The following is a 21,065-nucleotide window of genomic DNA, read 5'->3' as shown; positions in this document are numbered from 1 at the left end:
GTACTTTTTGTTTTATCACCTTCAGGAAAAGATTCTTTACCAGTTCATAAAAAAAAAATCTTGGGGGGGGGGGGTATTGATCTTGGGCACTTAACCCTTAAACTGTCCAAATGTAGATCTACGTTCGCTCACGTAGCGCTCCAAACGTAGATCTGTTTTTTTTTTACATGCTTTCAAATGGAGAAAATCAAGGTCGGAGCATTATGTGCATAAAGGTTGATCTACGTTTGGACAGTTTAAGGGTTAACCCCCGAGTCTCCAGACCCTCAATCTGGAAAGTGTCCACAGTGTCCAAGAATTTAAAAAAAAAAAAGAGAAAGAAAAAATATTCTTATGAATTGGTAGAGAATCTTTTCCTGAAGGTGATGAAACAAAAAGTATGAAATTTGATGGAAAATTGACGAAACTATGCTATCACGAATTTTGGTGTGTCAGCAATATTTACTTGTCGGTAATTTTGCCCACTTTGAGTCCTATTTTAGGCTAATTATGTTGTTTCAGTTGACCAGATTCTTAGCTTATCACTAGTATGTCTCCCATTTTACTGACTGAGCGCAAGAAACCACCCAATCAACTGATTCAGCTACCCAATACAGTGATCAAAAATCGTTAATTTGGCCAATTTCACACAAACTTCAAAATATGCCAAATTTCAAAATTATTTTTTTATTTTTTATTATCACACTGGCCGATTCCCACCAAGGCAGGGTGGCCCGAAAAAGAAAAACTTTCACCATCATTCACTCCATCACTGTCTTGCCAGAAGGGTGCTTTACACTACAGTTTTTAAACTGCAACATTAACACCCCTCCTTCAGAGTGCAGGCACTGTACTTCCCATCTCCAGGACTCAAGTCCGGCCTGCCGGTTTCCCTGAATCCCTTCATAAATGTTACTTTGCTCGCACTCCAACAGCACGTCAAGTATTAAAAACCATTTGTCTCCATTCACTCCTATCAAACACGCTCATGCATGCCTGCTGGAAGTCCAAGCCCCTCGCACACAAAACCTCCTTTACCCCCTCCCTCCAACCTTTCCTAGGCCGACCCCTACCCCGCCTTCCTTCCACTACAGACTGATACACTCTTGAAGTCATTCTGTTTCGCTCCATTCTCTCTACATGTCCTAACCACCTCAACAACCCTTCCTCAGCCCTCTGGACAACAGTTTTGGTAATCCCGCACCTCCTCCTAACTTCCAAACTACGAATTCTCTGCATTATATTCACACCACACATTGCCCTCAGACATGACATCTCCACTGCCTCCAACCTTCTCCTCGCTGCAACATTCATCACCCACGCTTCACACCCATATAAGAGCGTTGGTAAAACTATACTCTCATACATTCCCCTCTTTGCCTCCAAGGACAAAGTTCTCCGTCTCCACAGACTCCTAAGTGCACCACTCACTCTTTTTCCCTCATCAATTCTATGATTCACCTCATCTTTCATAGACCCATCCGCTGACACGTCCACTCCCAAATATCTGAATACGTTCACCTCCTCCATACTCTCTCCCTCCCTGGCACTAAAATACCATTTCCTCTTTTTATTAGTTATGTTCCCAGGCTTTACACATAAATTCCAATTTGAATTTATGACAAAAAAAATATTTACTGTTGTGCATTCTTGTATTAATTGCATAAATAATATCAGTGCATTAATGAACACATACTAGACTGACTAGTCGGATGTGTATTGGGCGAGTGACGTAATTTGTTTACTCTGGAATATCTACAAAAATCTAATCTTTCTGTTAATTTGAGCAAATTTTCAAATTACTTTTTTTTTTATACACAGGGTTTGACAAGGTTAAGGATTCCTAACTTTATTGGCAAGCTAAGAGTTGTTACCTACATCAAAACAAATCAAATCAAATCATGTTAATTCTCTGTAAGGGTTACAATGTGGGGTTTACAGGATTTGGATATTGTGTGGTTTACATGTTATAAAATATTAATTACAGAGGGGGCCACTAGGACATCTAGCATGGCTAGGCATTTCAGGCAGACTTTGATTAAATCTTAACATTAAATCCTTACAGATTATGGTATTAAGGCTAGGTGACTATGTTATAATTTGTGAGTTTAGCAGTGTGAATGCTTTTGTTTTGGCGCAATACAAAGTGTCTATATTGGAGTATCATTGGCAAACTTATGACTAGTTAGGATTCATTATTTTAAGATTAAGATTAGTATTTCTGTGTTTATAGTCAGTGGGTGAGTGAGTGTAATTGTGAACCACCAGGTGGTTATCATGTAGTTAGTTGTCGGGGTGTATCAGGGAGATAAGATGTTTTCTAACTGTAGTTTTGAAAGTGATGAGTGTGTCTGCAGTTCTAGAGTTTTCAGGTAGGGTGTTCCAGATTTTAGGTCCTTTGAAATACATTGAATTTTTGTAAAGGTTTAGTCGGACATGGGGAATGTCATAGAGCTGTTTGTGTCTGGTGTTATGCCTGTGGATCCTGTCACAACTATCAAGAAAGCGTTTTATGTCAAGGTTAATATTGGAATTTAAGGTCCTGTAGATATAGATTGCACAGTAGTAAGTGTGGATGTTCTGAATAGGGAGTAAGTTTAGATCTATGAAGAGTGGGGGGGGAGGGTGTTGCCAGGGATGGGATTTAGTGATTATTCTGATTATTCTTACTGTGGCTTTTTGTTGGGTTACTATTGGCTTTAGGTGTGTTGCTGCAGTTGATCCCCAAGCACAGATAGCATAGGTGAGGAATGGATATATAAGTGAATGGTAGTGTGAGAAGGGCAGTTTGCGGTATGTAGTATCGTATCTTGGAGAGGATCCCCACCGTTTTGGATACTTTTTTTATGTGTTGGATATGGGTGCTGAAATTCAGGTTGTTGTCGAGGTATAGGCCAAGGAATTTGCCCTCATTATGTCTGGCAATTTGAGTGTTGTCGATCTTAATGTAAAGTTGCGCAACACCTGCTATGCTACCAAACATAATACAGTGGACCCCCGCATAACGATATTAATCCGTTCCTGAGAGCTCATTGTTATGCGAAATTATCGTTATGCGAATGAATTTTCCCCATAAGAAATAATGGAAATCAAATTAATCCGTGCAAGACACCCAAAAGTATGAAAAACAAATTTTTACCACATGAAATATACATTTTCCTACACACAAAGAGAAGGATACATGCACAATAGTAGAGTAGTACATGCACAATATATATTGTGCATGTACTACTCTTCTAAATGAAAAATAAATGACACTTACCTTTATTGAAGATGCAGCAATGACTGATGAGACACTGTGTCCTGGGAGTGCCTTTTCCTCCTGAGTACTGTAGGTCCTGTTTGGCATTTTCTTCCAGAACAGGCCTTATCACACTGTGTATGCCACTACGATTCTTAAATCTCTCAAACCAACCTTTGCTGGCTTTAAATTCACCAATATGAGCACTAGTTCCAGGCATTTTTCCCTGTTCGTCTGGGTGTTAGTTGACTGGTGTGGGTTGCATCCTGGGAGACAAGATTAAGGACCCCAATGGAAATAAGTTAGACAGTCTTCGATGACACTGACTTTTTTGGGTTATCCTGGGTGGCTAACCCTCTGGGGTTAATTGTTTCTTGGTATTCTCAATAAGCCACACCAACAACGGTGCTACAGCAGCAGCAGCAGCAGCTGACAGTGCTACAGCAGCAGCAGCAGCTGACAGTGCTACAGCAGCAGCAGACGGTACTACAGCAGCAGCAGCAGCAGTTGACCATGGTACCACAGTATTTCGATAATATTTCTCACCCTTTTTACCACAGGGTTGGCACTAGAAGCTTTCTTGGGGCCCATGGTCACTTACTTTGCAGATAAAATCACCAAAAATGCTGTAATAATACGAAATGTTCCGATTGTATGCTTGGATGTTACCGCGGAGGCTGGCTTGTAAACAATGCCACCGGCGGAACATGTGAGGCTGGCTCAGGCCTCGCATAGACGCGTCTCGGATGAATAGCGTTGATAGGGTTTTTTAGCGGTATGCGAGGCAAAATCTTAGCGATAAAATGTATCGGTATGTGGATTTAACGTTATGTGATGCCAACGGTATACGGGGGTCCACTGTATAGTAGGTTTTGTCAGTGTTAAGTGTAAGTTTATTGGCTGTCATCCAAGTCGATATTTTGAGCAGCTCCTTATTAACAATGGTGTTGAGGGTGGGAGATGACACAAGTCGTGTCGTCAGCAAAGAGAATCGGTTTCCGGTGTTGGGATATGTTTGGAACATCATTGATGTAAATGGGGAATGGCAGGGGTCCAAGGACACTTCCCTGTGGAACTCCAGTATCAAGTGGCCGTATTGATGAGGCTGTGTCTTTAATGGTGACAAACTGATACCTATTAGAAAGGTAGGATTTGAAATATGCAAGCGCATGGCCTCTTAAACCATAGTGGTCAAGTTTGTGGAGTAGGATGCCGTGGTCAGCCGTGTCGAACGCTTTTCTTAGGTCAATAAAAATTCCTAGTGGATATTCCTTATTTTCCAATGTTGTGTAAAGCAGGTCCAGCATTTTTATAATTGTATCATTAGTGCTTTTATTTTTCCTGAATCCAAATTGGCAGGGGTTGAGTATGTTTTGTGATGTTATAAATTAATATAGTCTCCTGTGCACGAGTTTCTCGAAGATTTTGGATAGCAATGGTAAGTTTGATATTGGCCTATAGTTGTTTACATCTGTAGAGTCACCACCTTTATGTATTGGTGTAACCCTTGCTGTCTTTAGTAGTGTCGGGAAAGTGCTAGTGTCTAGTGACTTGTTAAAAAGTAATGTAATAGCATGCGAAAGGACATGGGCCGCTCGCTTGTACAATAATGGTGGGACGTGAGACAGATTTCCCAAGTTATTTTTAAGTGACTTTATGATTGCGGTGACTTCCCTGGACTCAGTTGGTGCAAGATAGATCATATGTTTGAGAAGAAGTCGTTTATCTTGTTAGCTGTATCAGTGGGATGCAGTGGTGTTTCATGAGGTTTAGTTAGGACAATATTCTTGTTTTTTTTAATTTGTGGGGTCCTGTGGGGTCCCCAGAATCTGGGAAAGTGTTTTCCAGGTCTTTTTAATATCTCCTCTTGTGTCAGTGAATCTGCTGGAGTAGTACAGTTGTTTGGCATCAGCTCATTTGAAAGCATTTTTATTGATGAGACATACAAGTAGAAAACAGGATGAAGTTGGAGCCATTTGTGGGCCAGCATTTTCATTTGATCAGCTGACTTTATCTCGTTGACATCATTATGCTGTACAAATGTGTTCCATACTCGAGTCATCCTGGGTGTATACGATCTCAGATGGAGTGATGTTCTGGAGAAGGGTACAGCCAGAGTGAAGTTGCTGCTTTCTGCCCGTCTCGTGGCATAAAAGCTTGTTTCACGCTGTCCTCGAAGTGGATCCAAGTGTGGTACTTTGACAATATTGGCCTTGTACATAACAGTAAGGCCACCCACATCCCTCCTGTGTTGAAGGTTCTGCTGAAGTGACAGATCTATCTAGGATTGGTCCAGGCGAGAGATGAGACGTCTTGCTCTGTTCTCTACTCTGTCAAGCAGTCGCAGATGAGGGGGGGGGGGGGCAGGCAAACCAAGAAAGTGGAGCATATTCAAGGTGTGATCGTACTTGTGCCTCATAAAGAATCTTGCAACCCCTACTGTCAAGCAGATGCGAGATACGGCGAAGTGCTGTAAGCTTCCTGGCTGCCTTGTTTGCAAGATTTACAACATGGTACTTCATGGTCAGTTTGGAGTCAAATTTCACCCCAAGGATATTGACTTCTTTCCCAGGTGCCAACACCCTCCCATTCATCCTTACTACTGCACCAGCATTACCATCATGGTGCCTAGAGACCATCATCATGTGCGTTTTCTCGGGTGCAAATGTTACTTGCCATCTATTTCCCCAAGCTGATACAGCTCTTAGCTGGTGATTGATGTAGCTTAGAGCAGCTGGCATTTCTTCTCTTGGATAAGTGAATATCAGTGTACAGTCATCTGCATATGCATGGGATTCTGGGATGAGATGAAGGTCATTGAAGTAGACATTCCATAACAATGGTCCCAGCACGCTTCCTTGTGGAACACTTGCCCCAATAGGATGTCTTGCTGATTCCGTTCCATTGAGAACTAACCTTACAGATCTACCATGAAGGTAATCACTGAGGAGACATAGCATAGAGCCTGCAATTCCCAGTGCTTGAAGTTTTGCTAAGAGGCCCTGGTGCCACACCCGGTCGAAAGCGCCAGCAATGTCCAGTGCTACCACACAGCTGACTATGGATTCATCCAGTGACTGGTGCCACTTAGTGGAGAGGTTTAACAACAGATCAGCAGCAGAGTAACCTTTCCTGAAGCCATATTGATGGTCACAAAGTAGTGAGTGGTAGTCAAAAAAACTCTTGTTATTTGTCTTGAGATTGTCTCAAGGATCTTAGCAGTGATTGACAGGAGTGACACTGATCTGTAGTTGCTGATTTCTGCTCTGCTCTTCTTTTTGTGAACAGGGACTATATTTGCCTCTTTCCGTAGAGAGGGCCATTTACACTGTACTAGGCAGTGCTGAAAGATGCGAGCTAGAGGTGCTGCTAGCTGGTCTGCACATCTTCTCAGCAATCTTGGGCTCAACTTGTCTGGGCCCACAGCCTTTTCTTGGTCAAGTGATTTAAGAAGGAAATGCATCTCCTTCTGCCTTATTGTCACCACTAACAGTTTTGACACAGTTCTTGCAGCTAGCCAAGGAGGGTCCCTTGCTGGATCAGGGACTTGCATTTTGGTAGCAAAGTGTTCGGCAAAGAGGTCCGCCTTCTCTTGACTGCTAGTAGAGGTGGTCCCATCCTGTTGATTTAGAGGTGGAATGAGTTCATCAGGCAGATAACCTTGGCTCTCCATGACCAGGGACCACCAGGTTTTGGAGCTTACCCTACCTGATGCTAGCTTTCTTTTTGTGTCCACCTCCCATTTAGCAATGGCCCTTTTTTGAATGTCACTCATATGCCTACAGGCTTGCCTGTGCAAGTTCCTGTTATAGGTGGTTGGATGTGTCTTATACCTTTGCCATGCTTTGTACTTAGCAGTAGCAGCCTCTCTACAATGAAAGCCAAACCAAGGCTGATTTGTAGGCGTCGTCACATATTGCCGGTGAGGAATGTGTTGTTGCTGTAGATTAAGGATGTATCCAGTGAAGGCTTTCACTTAGTTGTCAACATCCCCTTGGAGAAGAGCATTGCAATAAGTGGTGGCGAGCTCAGAGCAAAGGGCTGGCCAATTACCTCTTTCCCATAGCCAGGTTGTGCGTGTGGACTCCTCGCCTCGTTCTGTTTGCATCTTAAGTGTCGTAAAAACAGCCTTGTGGTCAGATGATCCAACGTAGCCGAGGGGTTGACAAGTGACTATACCCTCTGCCAGATCACTTGCTACTGGGTCAAGGGAGGAGCCAGAGATGTGAGTAGGGAAATCAACAAAGTTTCTCATGTCAAATACTGCAAGAAGGTCATCAAAGCTCCTCTGTATAAGATGTTGGGTGAGGTCACCAACAATTATGAAACCAATCAAAATCATTTCTATTTCTGTAAAATAATTCTGTCAAATTATTCCAATAAGCTGAGAATACAGCCATAAATAAACAGGAAAAAATACTCCACAAAATCACTGTTTTAACCCCCTTAACTGTCCAAATGTAGACCTACATTGTTACTGCTAGCACTCCAAATGTGGATTTTTATATTTCCTGCCTCCAAATTTGGCATGATTGCCCTGAGATGCCTGGTCAGCATAGAATGGGTCTTAACACTCAGTGTGTGCAGTATTAAAAAAAATCTGGGACCACTTAGTACCTTGTGGGAGCACCAGTTCAAATGAGCACCAGCTAGAGCAAACAGCATGGCAAACACCAGGGATTCACTGATGTCATGTCGTATTAACACTCCCCTTTTAAGAGGAAAGTGGTGTTGACCCTGAGTTTAGTGGCTTTGAGGTGGATGTGGCCACAAGTGGTCAAGGAAATATCAAAAACCTTGATAATAACCCATGTGCAACATCCTTTCAATTTTGGTACTGCTGGTAGTGTCATCCTGCCGGAATGCCTTATAACCTATGCCCTAAGTAAAGAAACAATTCTGGAACGTGTAATACGTGTTCGGCAGGCTGACTGGCTGGCTGATCGACTTTGGTTGTCCCTATCTCTGTGTCTATCTTTGTCTCACAGGTACACATAAATACAATTATACATAGTGAAATTACCTAGCATAACCCAAAAAAAAATCCAGACAAAGTTCTATACTGTGCTTGTAGATTTTTTTTTTTTTTCAACAAGTTGGCCGTCTCCCACCGAGGCAGGGTGACCCAAAAAAGAAAGAAAATCCCCAAAAAGAAAATACTTTCATCATCATTTAACACTTTCACCTCACTCGCACATAATCACTGTTTTTGCAGAGGTGCTCAGAATAAAACAGTTTAGAAGCATATACGTATGAAGATACACAACATATCCCTTCAAACTGCTAATATCCCGAACATAATAAGCATGACTGGCAAGTAATACGTATTTTCACTTGTTCAGGAATCAGACGTGATTACTCTGCATCGTGTGTAATGCTTGTTGATTCACGAGTGGCTCTCTGAGACGAAGACAGATAAGCAGAGACCAGATATAAACAGAGAGCTAGACACAGATGGACATGTTTGTGTAACAGTCGAAACAGATAAAGCCAAGTCAGTGCATGATCATCAAATGTCACTCCACTGCTTTATATATATACTCCTGCATGTCTAAAACATTGCTGGGACCTATAAATACTATTTATATATTTCTAGACAATAGTATGTGACCAAGGCAAGTGAAAATGTTCACCTGTCAGTGTGTTTGTGACTATTTGAGTACCTAATGTTAGTGTCAGAACAAAGATTAGCTATGAAATAACAAGAACTACTACAAATTGTAATTATCAGAACATAAAAATTATAGAAATTAAAAAGAGAAAAGAGAGAGAAAGGTATATCAGCAACACTTCTGCAAGCGGCAGGACTCCATGTTGCCGTTAGGTGAGCGACAAGTGCTGGCTTTGCGGTCTTATATTTCTAATATTTTTTTTTTTTTTTAAGTCTTCCATCTCCCACCGAGGCAGTGACCCAAAAAAGAAAGAAAAAATCCCCAAAAAGAAAATACTTTCATCATCATTCAATACTTTCACCACACTCACACATAATCACTGTTTTTGCAGAGGTGCTCAGAATACAACAGCTTAGAAGCATATGTGTATAAATAACAAAAAGGCACAATACCGTGACTGGAACAATACATAAATAACCCGCACATAAAAGAGAGAAGCTTACGACGACGTTTCGGTCCGACCATTGACAAAGTCACACTAACCAGAGACGGTCCAAGTCGGACCGAAACGTCGTTGTAAGCTTCTCTCTTTTATGTGCGGGTTATTTGTGTATATGTGTATAAAGATACACAACGTATCCCTCCAAACTGCCAATATCCCGAACCCCTCCTTTAAAGTGCAGGCAACATTGTACTTCCCATTTCCAGGACTCAAGTCCAACTATATAAAAATAACCAGTTTCCCTGAATCTCTGTAAGTACTGGCTCTAAAAGAAAATTTTTATTTATGTAAAAAATGTCCTCTGTATTTAAAAAAGAAAAAACTTTTTTTTCTCTCAAAATATTTGGAGTACTAGGCGAGAGAATGTAGATCTACATTTGGAGAGTTAAGGGGTTAAACCATAAACACAGTCAGTTTTTTCTCACTGTGTACTGCAGGATTTTTTTTATATGGTGCACACCTTCCGCATAGACCTATTCTTTCATATCTAGGCCCAAATTGACCGCTCGCAGCTTATCTGAATGAGATGAGGTCACAGCATAGAACTACAGCAGTGATAATGGTTTGAAAGCCGTAGAACTACACCATGGACACTAAAAGAGTTAGGGGATTAAGTGTTATTTTCAGGGCAGAGTAAGCCTTGGATAACTCAATTCAAGGGAACCGAATCCTTGAATACAAGGGTTCGACTGTGTTTGCTAGTCTGTTTTTTTGACACCACAAATACGTGTGTGTTTGTTTTTCAATGCTGCTAGTGAAGCAGATCTTTGTGACATTTTGTTAGGAATGCTGGCTGCAACCCAACTGATGCTGCATTAGCAACAGTTAGTGTTTTTTATTTTTTAACATTTGGTTTATCAAGCCTTGATGCTCTAGGAGACCTAGGCTGGAACTGGGCTGCGGGGACGTTGTCTCCCCGGAAACGTCCCTCAGGCGTCATTTAAGTTGAATAACAGATTAAGAGCTATTGTCCTGCTTCAGCTCATATCAGGTCCTAGCTAAGGTATACTACCATGCTGGATAGGCACCTAAAGTCAGTACCTGACCAGCTGGGCTGTGGTTCATACGTCAGGTTGTGTGGAGCCAACAGTAACAGCCTGGTTGATCAGGCCCTGATCCACCATGAGGCCTTGTCACAGACCGAGCTGCAGGGGCATTGACTCCCAAAACTCTCTCTAGGTATACTCTAGGTTGCCACCCGAAGTAGTCTACTAACACCCAGGTACCTACTTAATGCTAGGTGAACAGGGACAACAGGTGTAAGAGACCTGCTGAACCTTCCCAGCTGTGCTGGAGATCCAACCACAGACCCAGGAGATCCAACCACAGACCCACAGTTTGTGAGTTGAGGGTGCTATTAACTAAGCCATTTATTTTAATATTTCTTAGCAGTGATGGTAAAAGCTGTAAAAGCCGTGGGTTGTAGATGTTGATCTTTGTATACTATACCAGTCATCCAAAATCTACCATCACTGACTTTGTAGACTGTACCAGTCATCCAGATTGCTGTCATCTTACATTGTAAACCATACCAGTCATCCAGACTGTGCCATCATTTGACCTTTGTACACCATACCAGTCATCCAGACTGTGCCATCATTTGACCTTTGTAAACTATACCAGTCATCCAGACTCACATTTGAACAATGTTCTTCTTCCCGTGTGGTAACACCATCTCGCTCCATGCACTAGTTTTTTTTTCCCATTCATTATTATTATTTCTATAGACTTAGTCTGTTGATCATAAACATATGCATATGATTGGTTAAAGTTTTTGAGCTAAATATTTTTTTTTTTGTTTTTTCATGTAAATATACAATAGATTATGGCATGTGAATGTATGGAAGTTTGGACATTTAGAGAGGATGAAGCAAAATAGGATGACTTAGAGTGTGTAGCAATCTGTAATGAAGGGAAGGCAGGACAGAGGTCATCCTAGGAAAGGTTGGAGGGAGGGGGTAAAGGCTGTTTACCCCCTTGGGTAAACCCCCTAGGGCTTAGCCAAGGATGTCCAAGCCCCCTAGGGGCTTGGACATCCAGCAGGCATGTGTGTGCATGTTAGGAGTGAGTGGAGGCAAGTGGTTTTTGGGACGTGACAAGCTGTTGGAGTGTGAGCAACACAACATGTTGTGAAAGGGTTCAGGGAAACTGGTTAGCTGGACTTGAGTCCTGGAGGTGGGAAGTACAGTGCCTGCACTCTGTACGAGGGGTGGGGATATTTGCAGTTGAGAGGGGCAACTGCACCTGGCAAGACAGCGATGGAGTGAATGATGGTAAAAGCTTCTTTTTCGGGTCACCCTACCAGTGTGTTAAAAAAAAAATTAAGCTCTCATTTCTGGGTGCCTCTGCAAAGACAGTAATTGTGAGAATGATGGTGAAAGCGTTTCTTTTTTGGGTCACTCTGCCTCGGTTGGAGATGGCCAACATGTTAAAAAAAAATATTATGGTAATGTTTTCCATTACCATAATATTTTATATAAATTTGGCAGGGTTCTTAATCTTTTCTGTATCTTATAATCATGTATGATGATAGGTAAATCTTAGAAAATTCTGCTTACATTCATTATAAACCTTTACAGTTCAGTGTGCCTCTTAATAGTTGTTAATTCTCTAATATTTCTTTCCTAACTTACAAGATCTACTTGAGGCTGGGTCATGGCCAAGATAATCTATGAAACCACTAAAAGATAACCCTCCATGACAGTCTGGCTTCAGGCAACATATTGTTATCTTATGATGTCACTTTTTTAATGTAGTACTCAAGTGATTTACCTGATGTTTCTTGTATTTCCTCAAATGCTATTTCTTCAAAACTGCTTTTAAAAATCCCAATTTATGATCACTGAATCAGTTTAAAGTATTAATGCATTTACCTACCTTTTTTTTTTGTATTGTTCAGTAGAACTCCAGTATCCACTGATTTGGTGTCCATGGGTTCAATTATCCATCGTTTACCGTGGCCCAAAAATAACCTTTAACTCGGCTTAATAATGGCCCCACAGTGCAAAAATTGTGATGGTGGCAGTTGTTCAAAGCCTAAGAGGAGCTATGAAGTGCTTCCCATCAGTGAAAAGTGATAATTATAGACTTGTTTTGCATAATTTGTCGATTAAACTTTATCATAAGTACGTGTGTAAATGAAAAATGACTTGCATATAGGGTTCACTGCCATCCATGGTAGGTCTTGGAACGTATCCCCTGTGGATACAGAAATTCTACTGTACAGTCTCTCCTCGCTTAACAATGGAGTTCTGTTCCTAATACTGCGTCAGTAAACGATTTCATCGCTAAACGAGGAGCATACTATGACGGTAGTGGTTTTATGTCACCCATCCTTGATATTCTTTTAATGCCACATTTGCACCATTTATAACATTTTTAGTATGTTTTTTAAATGTTTATACAGTAGTGTACTGTATATTGTAATAAACAGAATAGAGGAAATCAGCTCTAATTTACATTATTTAGGTATGCATATTGGTCAGAGAGCCTGTTGTAAGTCCGAGTCGTCGGTAAGTAAGTACATTGCTAAGTGAGGAAAGGCTGTATTAAACACAATTCAGGAGGTCTCCAATGTGTTTGTAAATTGAGGACTTATTGTAATTATTTATTTCAGCGTCTTCACGAGCTGCGTCACTTGTGCCTTCTCGCGGCACACTGGTTGTGTGCCCCGCTTCACTTCTTGGTCAGTGGCAAGGTGAAGCTCAAAACCGGGTCTCCAGGGGTAAAATGAGGTCCCTGGTTTATCATGGAACTAGCAGAGACATGGATGTGAACAGGTAAATTTTTTAATGAACTGTATTGTCAGTACGCCTCTGGCAAGACAATAGTGGAGTGAATGATGATGAAAGTGTTTCAACTTCTTCGGGTCACCCTACCTTGGTGGCAAATGGCCGATGTGTTAGTTAAAAGAAATTATTTTTTTTTTCTGGTTGGAAAAGTGATTTTCATTTTTTTTTAAATATATATCACTTATATACTTGAAGGCTGGTTTGAGAATATAGTGATTCAGAGATTCATTCAAATTATCATGTCCAGACACTTGTGGTAAGACAGCTATTGAATGATTGATGGTGAAAGAGGTTTTCTTTGCATCGTTCTACCTTGGTGGGAAATGTTTGACGTAGAATTGTTAAAAGTTTGTTTGGCCAAATATACTACTGATATTTCTCACATTAACAGGATGTATTTGAAGTTGATTCAGATAATTATAAGAATTTGATTTTCAAATTTAATCTACTTAACAATCAGAAGTTTAATCTACTTAACAATCAGAAGTTGAGATAAGATTTGTTGGCATTTTTAACCTGGAGGGTTAGCTATCCAGGATAACCCAAAGAGGTCAGTACGTTATCAAGGACTATCTCTTATTTCCATTGTGGTCCTTCAATCTCGTCACCCAGGATGCCACCCACACAAGTCCACTAACACCCAGGTATCTTCTTAATGGTAGGTGAACAAGGACAGCAGGTGTAAGGTAACATGCCCAACACTTCCACCCATGCCGGGATTGAACCCCTGACAAACACTCCTTACTGCACGAGTCCTATCATACCTATTCTTAAAGCTCCATAATAACTACAGGTTTAACACTAAGGTATAATTCTTCATCTTTCAGCTTGGCTCGCTACGACCTCATTATCACAACTTACACATTAGTCATGAAGGAAGCCTTTCCTAAGAGCAAGGATAAAGTTCAAAATAAAGGCAAAGATAAAGTCCCTAAGGTAAGTCTTCCCTATGTACTGAAGTATACAGGAGAGCCCTGCTTATACAGCAGGTTGAGTTCCAGGCTTCTGCTGTACAGGAGGGCCCTGCTTATACAGCAGGTTGAGTTCCAGGCTTCTGCTGTACAGGAGGGCCCTGCTTATACAGCAGGTTGAGTTCCAGGCTTCTGCTGTACAGGAGGGCCCTGCTTATACAGCAGGTTGAGTTCCAGGCTTCTGCTGTACAGGAGGGCCCTGCTTATACAGCAGGTTGAGTTCCAGGCTTCTGCTGTACAGGAGGGCCCTGCTTATACAGCAGGTTGAGTTCCAGGCTTCTGCTGTACAGGAGGGCCCTGCTTATACAGCAGGTTGAGTTCCAGGCTTCTGCTGTACAGGAGGGCCCCACTTATACAGCAGGTTGAGTTCCAGGCTTCTGCTGTACAGGAGGGCCCTGCTTATATAGCAGGTTGAGTTCCAGGCTTCTGCTGTACAGGAGGGCCCTGCTTATATAGCAGGTTGAGTTCCAGGCTTCTGCTGTACAGGAGGGCCCTGCTTATACAGTAGGTTCAGTTCCAGGCTTCTGTACAGGAGAGCCCCACTTATACAGCAGGTTGAGTTCCAGGCTTCTGTTGTACAGGAGGGCTTCAGTTTCTCGAGGGATGCGACAGATTAATTTTGGGTGCGAGTTATAGGCCCCCAAACCTTGATAGAGAGTGCAGTAAGCTGTTATGGGACAAAATTCATGAGGCATCTAGATATGAAAATGTTGTGATAATGGGAGGTTTTAACTTTAGACAAATTGATTGGAACATTATGACAGGAAATCTTGAGTCTAGTGACTTTCTTCATACGGTTCAGGATTGCTTTTTAGAACAGGTTGTGACAGAACCAACTAGAGGAAACAATCTGCTTGACTTGGTTCTTGCCAACAAAGATTCACTAATTAATAATCTTGAGGTTGATGATGAGGTTGGAGAAAGTGATCACAAATCACATAGTTTCAATATATATTGGAATTACCCAGATAACTGCAATCAAATCTCTGTCCCATATTTTCACTTGGCAGACTTCATGGCACTGAAAAATTACCTGGGTGGGCTAAATTGGGATGTCCTAACTATGGGTCAGGTAGGTGATCTTGGTTGCCAATATGATGTTTTTCAGAGCATTGTTCTAGGCTGCCCAGACAACTTTTGTTCCGAGTAGGGAAATTAAACCTAACAAAAATGATCCCAAATGGATGAACAATAGATTAAAACATCTTATTGGTCAAACGAGAGGCATATATAGGCATATCAAAAGAGGGAATGGGCAGTTAAGAAATCAATATATTCAATTAAAGAGAGAAATAAAAAAAGGAATAAGAAAAGCAAAAAGGGATTATGAGGCTAAGGTCGCAAAGGATTCAAAGACTAACCCAAAAGGGTTCTTTCAGACAGAAGTAAGATTAGGGACAAGATTGGCCCACTTAAGAGTAACTCGGTTCAGATCACTGACAGTGAAAAGGATATGTGTGAAATTCTCAATACCTACTTCCTCTCAGTTTTCACCCAGGAAAATACTAGTGATATTCCTGAAATAATAGATTATGTAGAACAGGATAATAAACTATATACGATTGCGGTAAATAGTGACATGGTCCTCAGATAAATAGAGAAACTAAAACCCAAAAAATCCCCGGACCCTGATGAACTGTTTGCAAGGGTGTTAAAGGAATGTAAAGAGGAACTTAGCATACCTTTGGGTAATCTTTTTAACATATCACTACAAACTGGCATAGTGCCTGATAAGTGGAAAATGGCAGGAGGGCTCCCTATTTACAAGGCAGGTGACAGGTCCTTGGCTTCGAACTATAGACCAATAAGCGTTACCTCCATAGTGGAAAAATTTATGGAATCAATAATTGCCGAAGCAATTCGTAGCCAACTTGATAGGCACAGATTGATTAATGAATCTCAACACGGTTTTACAAAAGGGCGTTCCTGTCACGAATTTACTAACTTTTTTAACTAAGGTGTTTGAGGAGGTAGATCATGGTAATGAATATGATATTGTGTATATGGACTTCAGTAAGGCTTTCGAAAGAGTTCCACACCAGAGGCTATTGAGGAAACTTAAGGCACACGGAAAAGGAGGAGAAATTTTTTCCTGTGTAGAGGCATGGCTGACAAATAGGCAGCAGAGAGTTTGCATAAATGGGGAGAAATAGAATGGGGGCATATCACAAGCGGTGTTCCTCAGGTGTCAGTGTTGGGCCCGTTGTTGTTCACAATTTACAGAAACGACATAGATGAGGTAATAAATACCGACATAAGCAAATTTGCTGATGACACCAAAATAGGCCGTCCAGTTCATTCTAATGAGAACACTAGAGCACTCCAGGATGATTTGAGTAGACTGATGGAATGGTCGGAGAATTGGCAGACGCAATTTAATATTGACAAATGCAAAGTTCTAAATGTTGGACAGGTAAATAACCATGCCACATGTAAACTAAATAATGTTGATCTTAATACTACTGATTGCGAAAAGGATTTAGGAGTTATGGTTAGCAGTAATTTAAAACCAAGGCAACAGTGCATTAGTGTTCGCAATAAAGCTAACAGGACTCTTGGTTTCATATCTAGAAGTATAAATAATAGAAGTCCTCAGGTTGTTCTTCAACTCTATATATCCTTGGTTAGGCCTCATTTAGACTATGCTGTTCATTTCTGGTCACTGTATTACAGAATGGATATAAATGCTCTGGAAAACATACAGAGGAGGATGACAAAGATGATCCCATGTATTAGAAATCTTCCCTATGAGGATAGACTGAGGGCCCTGAATCTGCATTCTCTCGAAAGGCATAGAATTAGGGGGGATATGATCGAGGTGTATAAATGGAAAACGGGAATAAATAAAGGGGATGTAAATAGCGTGCTGAAAATTTCCAGCCAAGACAGGACTCGCAGCAATGGTTTCAAGTTGGAAAAATTCAGATTCAGGAAGGATATAGGAAATCACTGGTTTGGTAATAGAGTTGTGGATGAGTGGAACAAACTCCCGAGTACAGTTATTTAGGCTAAAATGTTGTGTAGTTTTAAAAATAGGTTAAATACATGAGTGGGTGTGGGTGGGCGAGAGTTGGACCTGATTAGCTTGTGCTGCTGGGACTAGTGCCGTGCTCCTTCCTTGAGTGGAGGTTACCAGACTGGGTGGGTCATTGGGCTAATCCAGGGGGGACATGGACCTGCTCCGCATGGGTCAGTACGCCTGTTGCAGTGTTCCTTCTTTATTATGTTCTTATACAGCAGGTTGAGTTCCAGGCTTCTGCTGCACAGGAGGGCCCCGCTTATACAGCAAGTTGAGTTCCAGGCTTCTGCTGTGTAGGTGTGGATGGAGTGCAGTGCCTGCACTCTGAAGGTGGTGTGGATGTAATGTAGTGCAGTGCCTGCATTCTGAAGGTGTGGATGTAGTGTAGTGCAGTGCCTGCATTCTAAAGGTGTGGATGTAGTGTAGTGCAGTACCTGCACTCAGAAGGTGGTGTGGATGTAGTGTAGTGCAGTACCTGCACTCAGAAGGTGGTGTGGATGTAGTGTAGTGCCTGCATTCTAAAGGAGGTGTGGATGTAGTGTAGTGCCTGCACTCTGAAGGTGTGGATGTAGTGTAGTGCAGTACCTGCACTCAGAAGGTGGTGTGGATGTAGTGTAGTGCCTGCATTCTAAAGGAGGTGTGGATGTAGTGTAGTGCCTGCACTCTGAAGGTGTGGATGTAGTGTAGTGCAGTACCTGCACTCAGAAGGTGGTGTGGATGTAGTGTAGTGCCTGCATTCTAAAGGAGGTGTGGATGTAGTGTAGTGCCTGCACTCTGAAGGTGTGGATGTAGTGTAGTGCAGTACCTGCACTCAGGTGGTGGTGTGGATGTAGTGTAGTGCCTGCATTCTAAAGGAGGTGTGGATGTAGTGTAGTGCCTGCACTCTGAAGGTGTGGATGTAGTGTAGTGCAGTACCTGCACTCTGATGGTGGTGTGGATGTAGTGTAGTGCAGTGCCTGCACGCTGAAGGAGGTGGTGAAGTTCAGAACTTCGTTTTAATTATGTTGTATGCATACTTTTAAGACAGCTATTGAATGAATGATGGTGAACGTATATGTACTTTTTCTGTGTGCCACACAAACTTGTTGTGATTTTTTTTTTTTTTTTTTTTTTTTTTTTACCCCCCCAACAAGTCGGCCGTCTCCCACCGAGGCAGGGTGACCCAAAAAAGAAAGAAAATCCCCAAAAAGGAAATACTTTCATCATCATTCAACACTTTCACCACACTCGCACATTATCACTGTTTTTGCAGAGGTGCTCAGAATACAACAGTCTAGAAGCATACACATATAAAGATACACAACATATCCCTCCAAACTGCCAATATCCCAAACTACTCCTTTAAACTGCAGGCATTGTACTTCCCATTTCCAGGACTCAAGTCCGACTATATGAAAATAACCGGTTTCCCTGAATCCCTTCACTAAATATTACCCTGCTCACACTCCAACAGATCGTCAGGTCCCAAGTACCATTCGTCTCCATTCACTCCTATCTAACACGCTCACGCACGCTTGCTGGAAGTCCAAGCCCCTTGCCCACAAAACCTCCTTTACCCCCTCTCTCCAACCCTTTCGAGGACGACCCCTACCCCGCCTTCCTTCCCATATAGATTTATATGCTTTCCATGTCATTCTACTTTGATCCATTCTCTCTAAATGACCAAACCACCTCAACAACCCCTCTTCTGCCCTCTGACTAATACTTTTATTAACTCCACACCTTTTCCTAATTTCCACACTCCGAATTTTGTGCATAATATTTACACCACACATTGCCCTTAAACAGGACATCTCCACTGCCTCCAACCGTCTCCTCGCTGCTGCATTTACCACCCAAGCTTCACACCCATATAAGAGTGTTGGTACTACTATACTTTCATACATTCCTTTCTTTGCCTCCATAGATAACGTTTTTTGACTCCACATATACCTCAATGCACCACTCACCTTTTTTCCCTCATCAATTCTATAATTAACCTCATCCTTCATAAATCCATCCGCCGACACGTCAACTCCCAAGTATCTGAAAACACTCACTTCTTCCATACTCCTCCTCCCCAATTTGATATCCAATTTTTCTTTATCTAAATCATTTGACACCCTCATCACCTTACTCTTTTCTATGTTCACTTTCAACTTTCTACCTTTACACACATTACCAAACTCATCCACTAACCTTTGCAATTTTTCTTTAGAATCTCCCATAAGCACAGTATCATCAGCAAAAAGTAACTGTGTCAATTCCCATTTTGAATTTGATTCCCCATAATTTAATCCCACCCCTCTCCCGAACACCCTAGCATTTACTTCTTTTACAACCCCATCTATAAATATATTAAACAACCATGGTGACATTACACATCCCTGTCTAAGACCTACTTTTACCAGGAAGGAGTCTCCCTCTCTTCTACACACCCTAACCTGAGCCTCACTATCCTCATAAAAACTCTTTACAGCATTTAGTAACTTACCACCTATTCCATATACTTGCAACATCTGCCACATAGCTCCCCTATCCACTCTATCATATGCCTTTTCTAAATCCATAAATGCAATAAAAACTTCCCTACCTTTATCTAAATACTGTTCACATATATGCTTCAATGTAAACACTTGATCTACACATCCCCTACCCACTCTGAAACCTCCTTGCTCATCCGCAATCCTACATTCTGTCTTACCTCTAATTCTTTCAATTATAACCCTACCGTATACTTTTCCTGGTATACTCAGTAAGCTTATTCCTCAATAATTTTTACAGTCTCTCTTGTCCCCTTTCCCTTTATATAAAGGGACTATACATGCTCTCTGCCAATCCCTAGGTACCTTCCTCTCTTTCATACATTTATTAAAAAAAAGTACCAACCACTCCAACACTATATCCCCCCCTGCTTTTAACATTTCTGTCATGATCCCATCAGTTCCAGCTGCTTTACCCCCTTTCATTTTACGTAATGCCTCACGTACCTCCCCCACACTTACATTCTGCTCTTCTTCACTCCTAAAAGATGGTATACCTCCCTGACCAGTGCATGAAATTACTGCCTCTGTTTCTTCCTTAACATTTAAAAGTTCCTCAAAATATTCTCGCCATCTACCTAATACCTCCATCTCCCCATCTACTAACTCCCCTACTCTGTTTTTAACTGAAAAATCCATACTTTCCCTAGGCTTTCTTAACTTATTTAACTCACTCCAAAAATTTTTCTTATTTTCATTAAAATTTCTTGACAGTACCTCTCCCACTCTATCATCTGCTCTCCTTTTGCACTCTCACCACTCTCTTTACCTTTCTCTTACTCTCCATATACTCTGCTCTTCTTATAACACTTCTGCTTTGTAAAAACCTCTCATAAGCTAACTTTTTCTCTTTTATCACACCCTTTACTTCATCATTCCACCAATCACTCCTCTTTACTCCTGCCCCCACCCTCCTATAACCACAAACTTCTGCCCCACATTCTAATACTGCATTTTTAAAACTATTCCAACCCTCTTCAACCCCCCCACTACTCATCTTTGCACTAGCCGACCTTTCTGCCAATAGTCGCTTATATCTCGCCCGAACTTCCTCCTCCCTTAATTTATACACTTAAACCTCCCTCTTATTATTGTTGCCACCTTCCTCTTTTCCCATCTACCTCTTACTCTAACTGTAGCTACAACTAAATAATGATCCGATATATCAGTTGCCCCTCTATAAACATGTACATCCTGGAGCCTACCCGTCAACCTATTATCCACCAATACATAATCTAATAAACTACTTTCATTACATGCTACATCATACCTTGTATATTTATTTATCCTCTTTTTCATAAAATATGTATTACTTAATACCAAATCTCTTTCTACACATAGCTCAATTAAAGGCTCCCCATTTACATTTACCCCTGGCACCCCAAATTTACCTACTACTCCCTCCATAACATTTTTACCCACTTTAGC

At 41.5% G+C, this 21,065-nt stretch overlaps 1 protein-coding gene across 6 annotated transcripts in view; it reads left to right on the top strand.

Moving 5' to 3' along the window:
- lds (transcription termination factor lodestar) overlaps window positions 1-21,065 on the top strand; it is a 251,928-nt gene that overhangs the window by 108,766 nt on the left and 122,097 nt on the right. For all 6 annotated transcript variants that reach the window (XM_070105078.1, XM_070105080.1, XM_070105081.1 and 3 more), the window contains exons 13-14: window positions 12,951-13,113; window positions 13,953-14,061. In XM_070105078.1, coding sequence (XP_069961179.1) covers window positions 12,951-13,113; window positions 13,953-14,061 — 272 coding nt within the window. The remainder of the gene's footprint in view (window positions 1-12,950; window positions 13,114-13,952; window positions 14,062-21,065) is intronic.

This window comes from Cherax quadricarinatus, chromosome 96 (genome assembly GCF_038502225.1).
Source record: "Cherax quadricarinatus isolate ZL_2023a chromosome 96, ASM3850222v1, whole genome shotgun sequence".
NCBI lineage: Eukaryota > Metazoa > Arthropoda > Malacostraca > Decapoda > Parastacidae > Cherax > Cherax quadricarinatus.
This window is presented reverse-complemented; position numbering and strand designations above follow the sequence as displayed.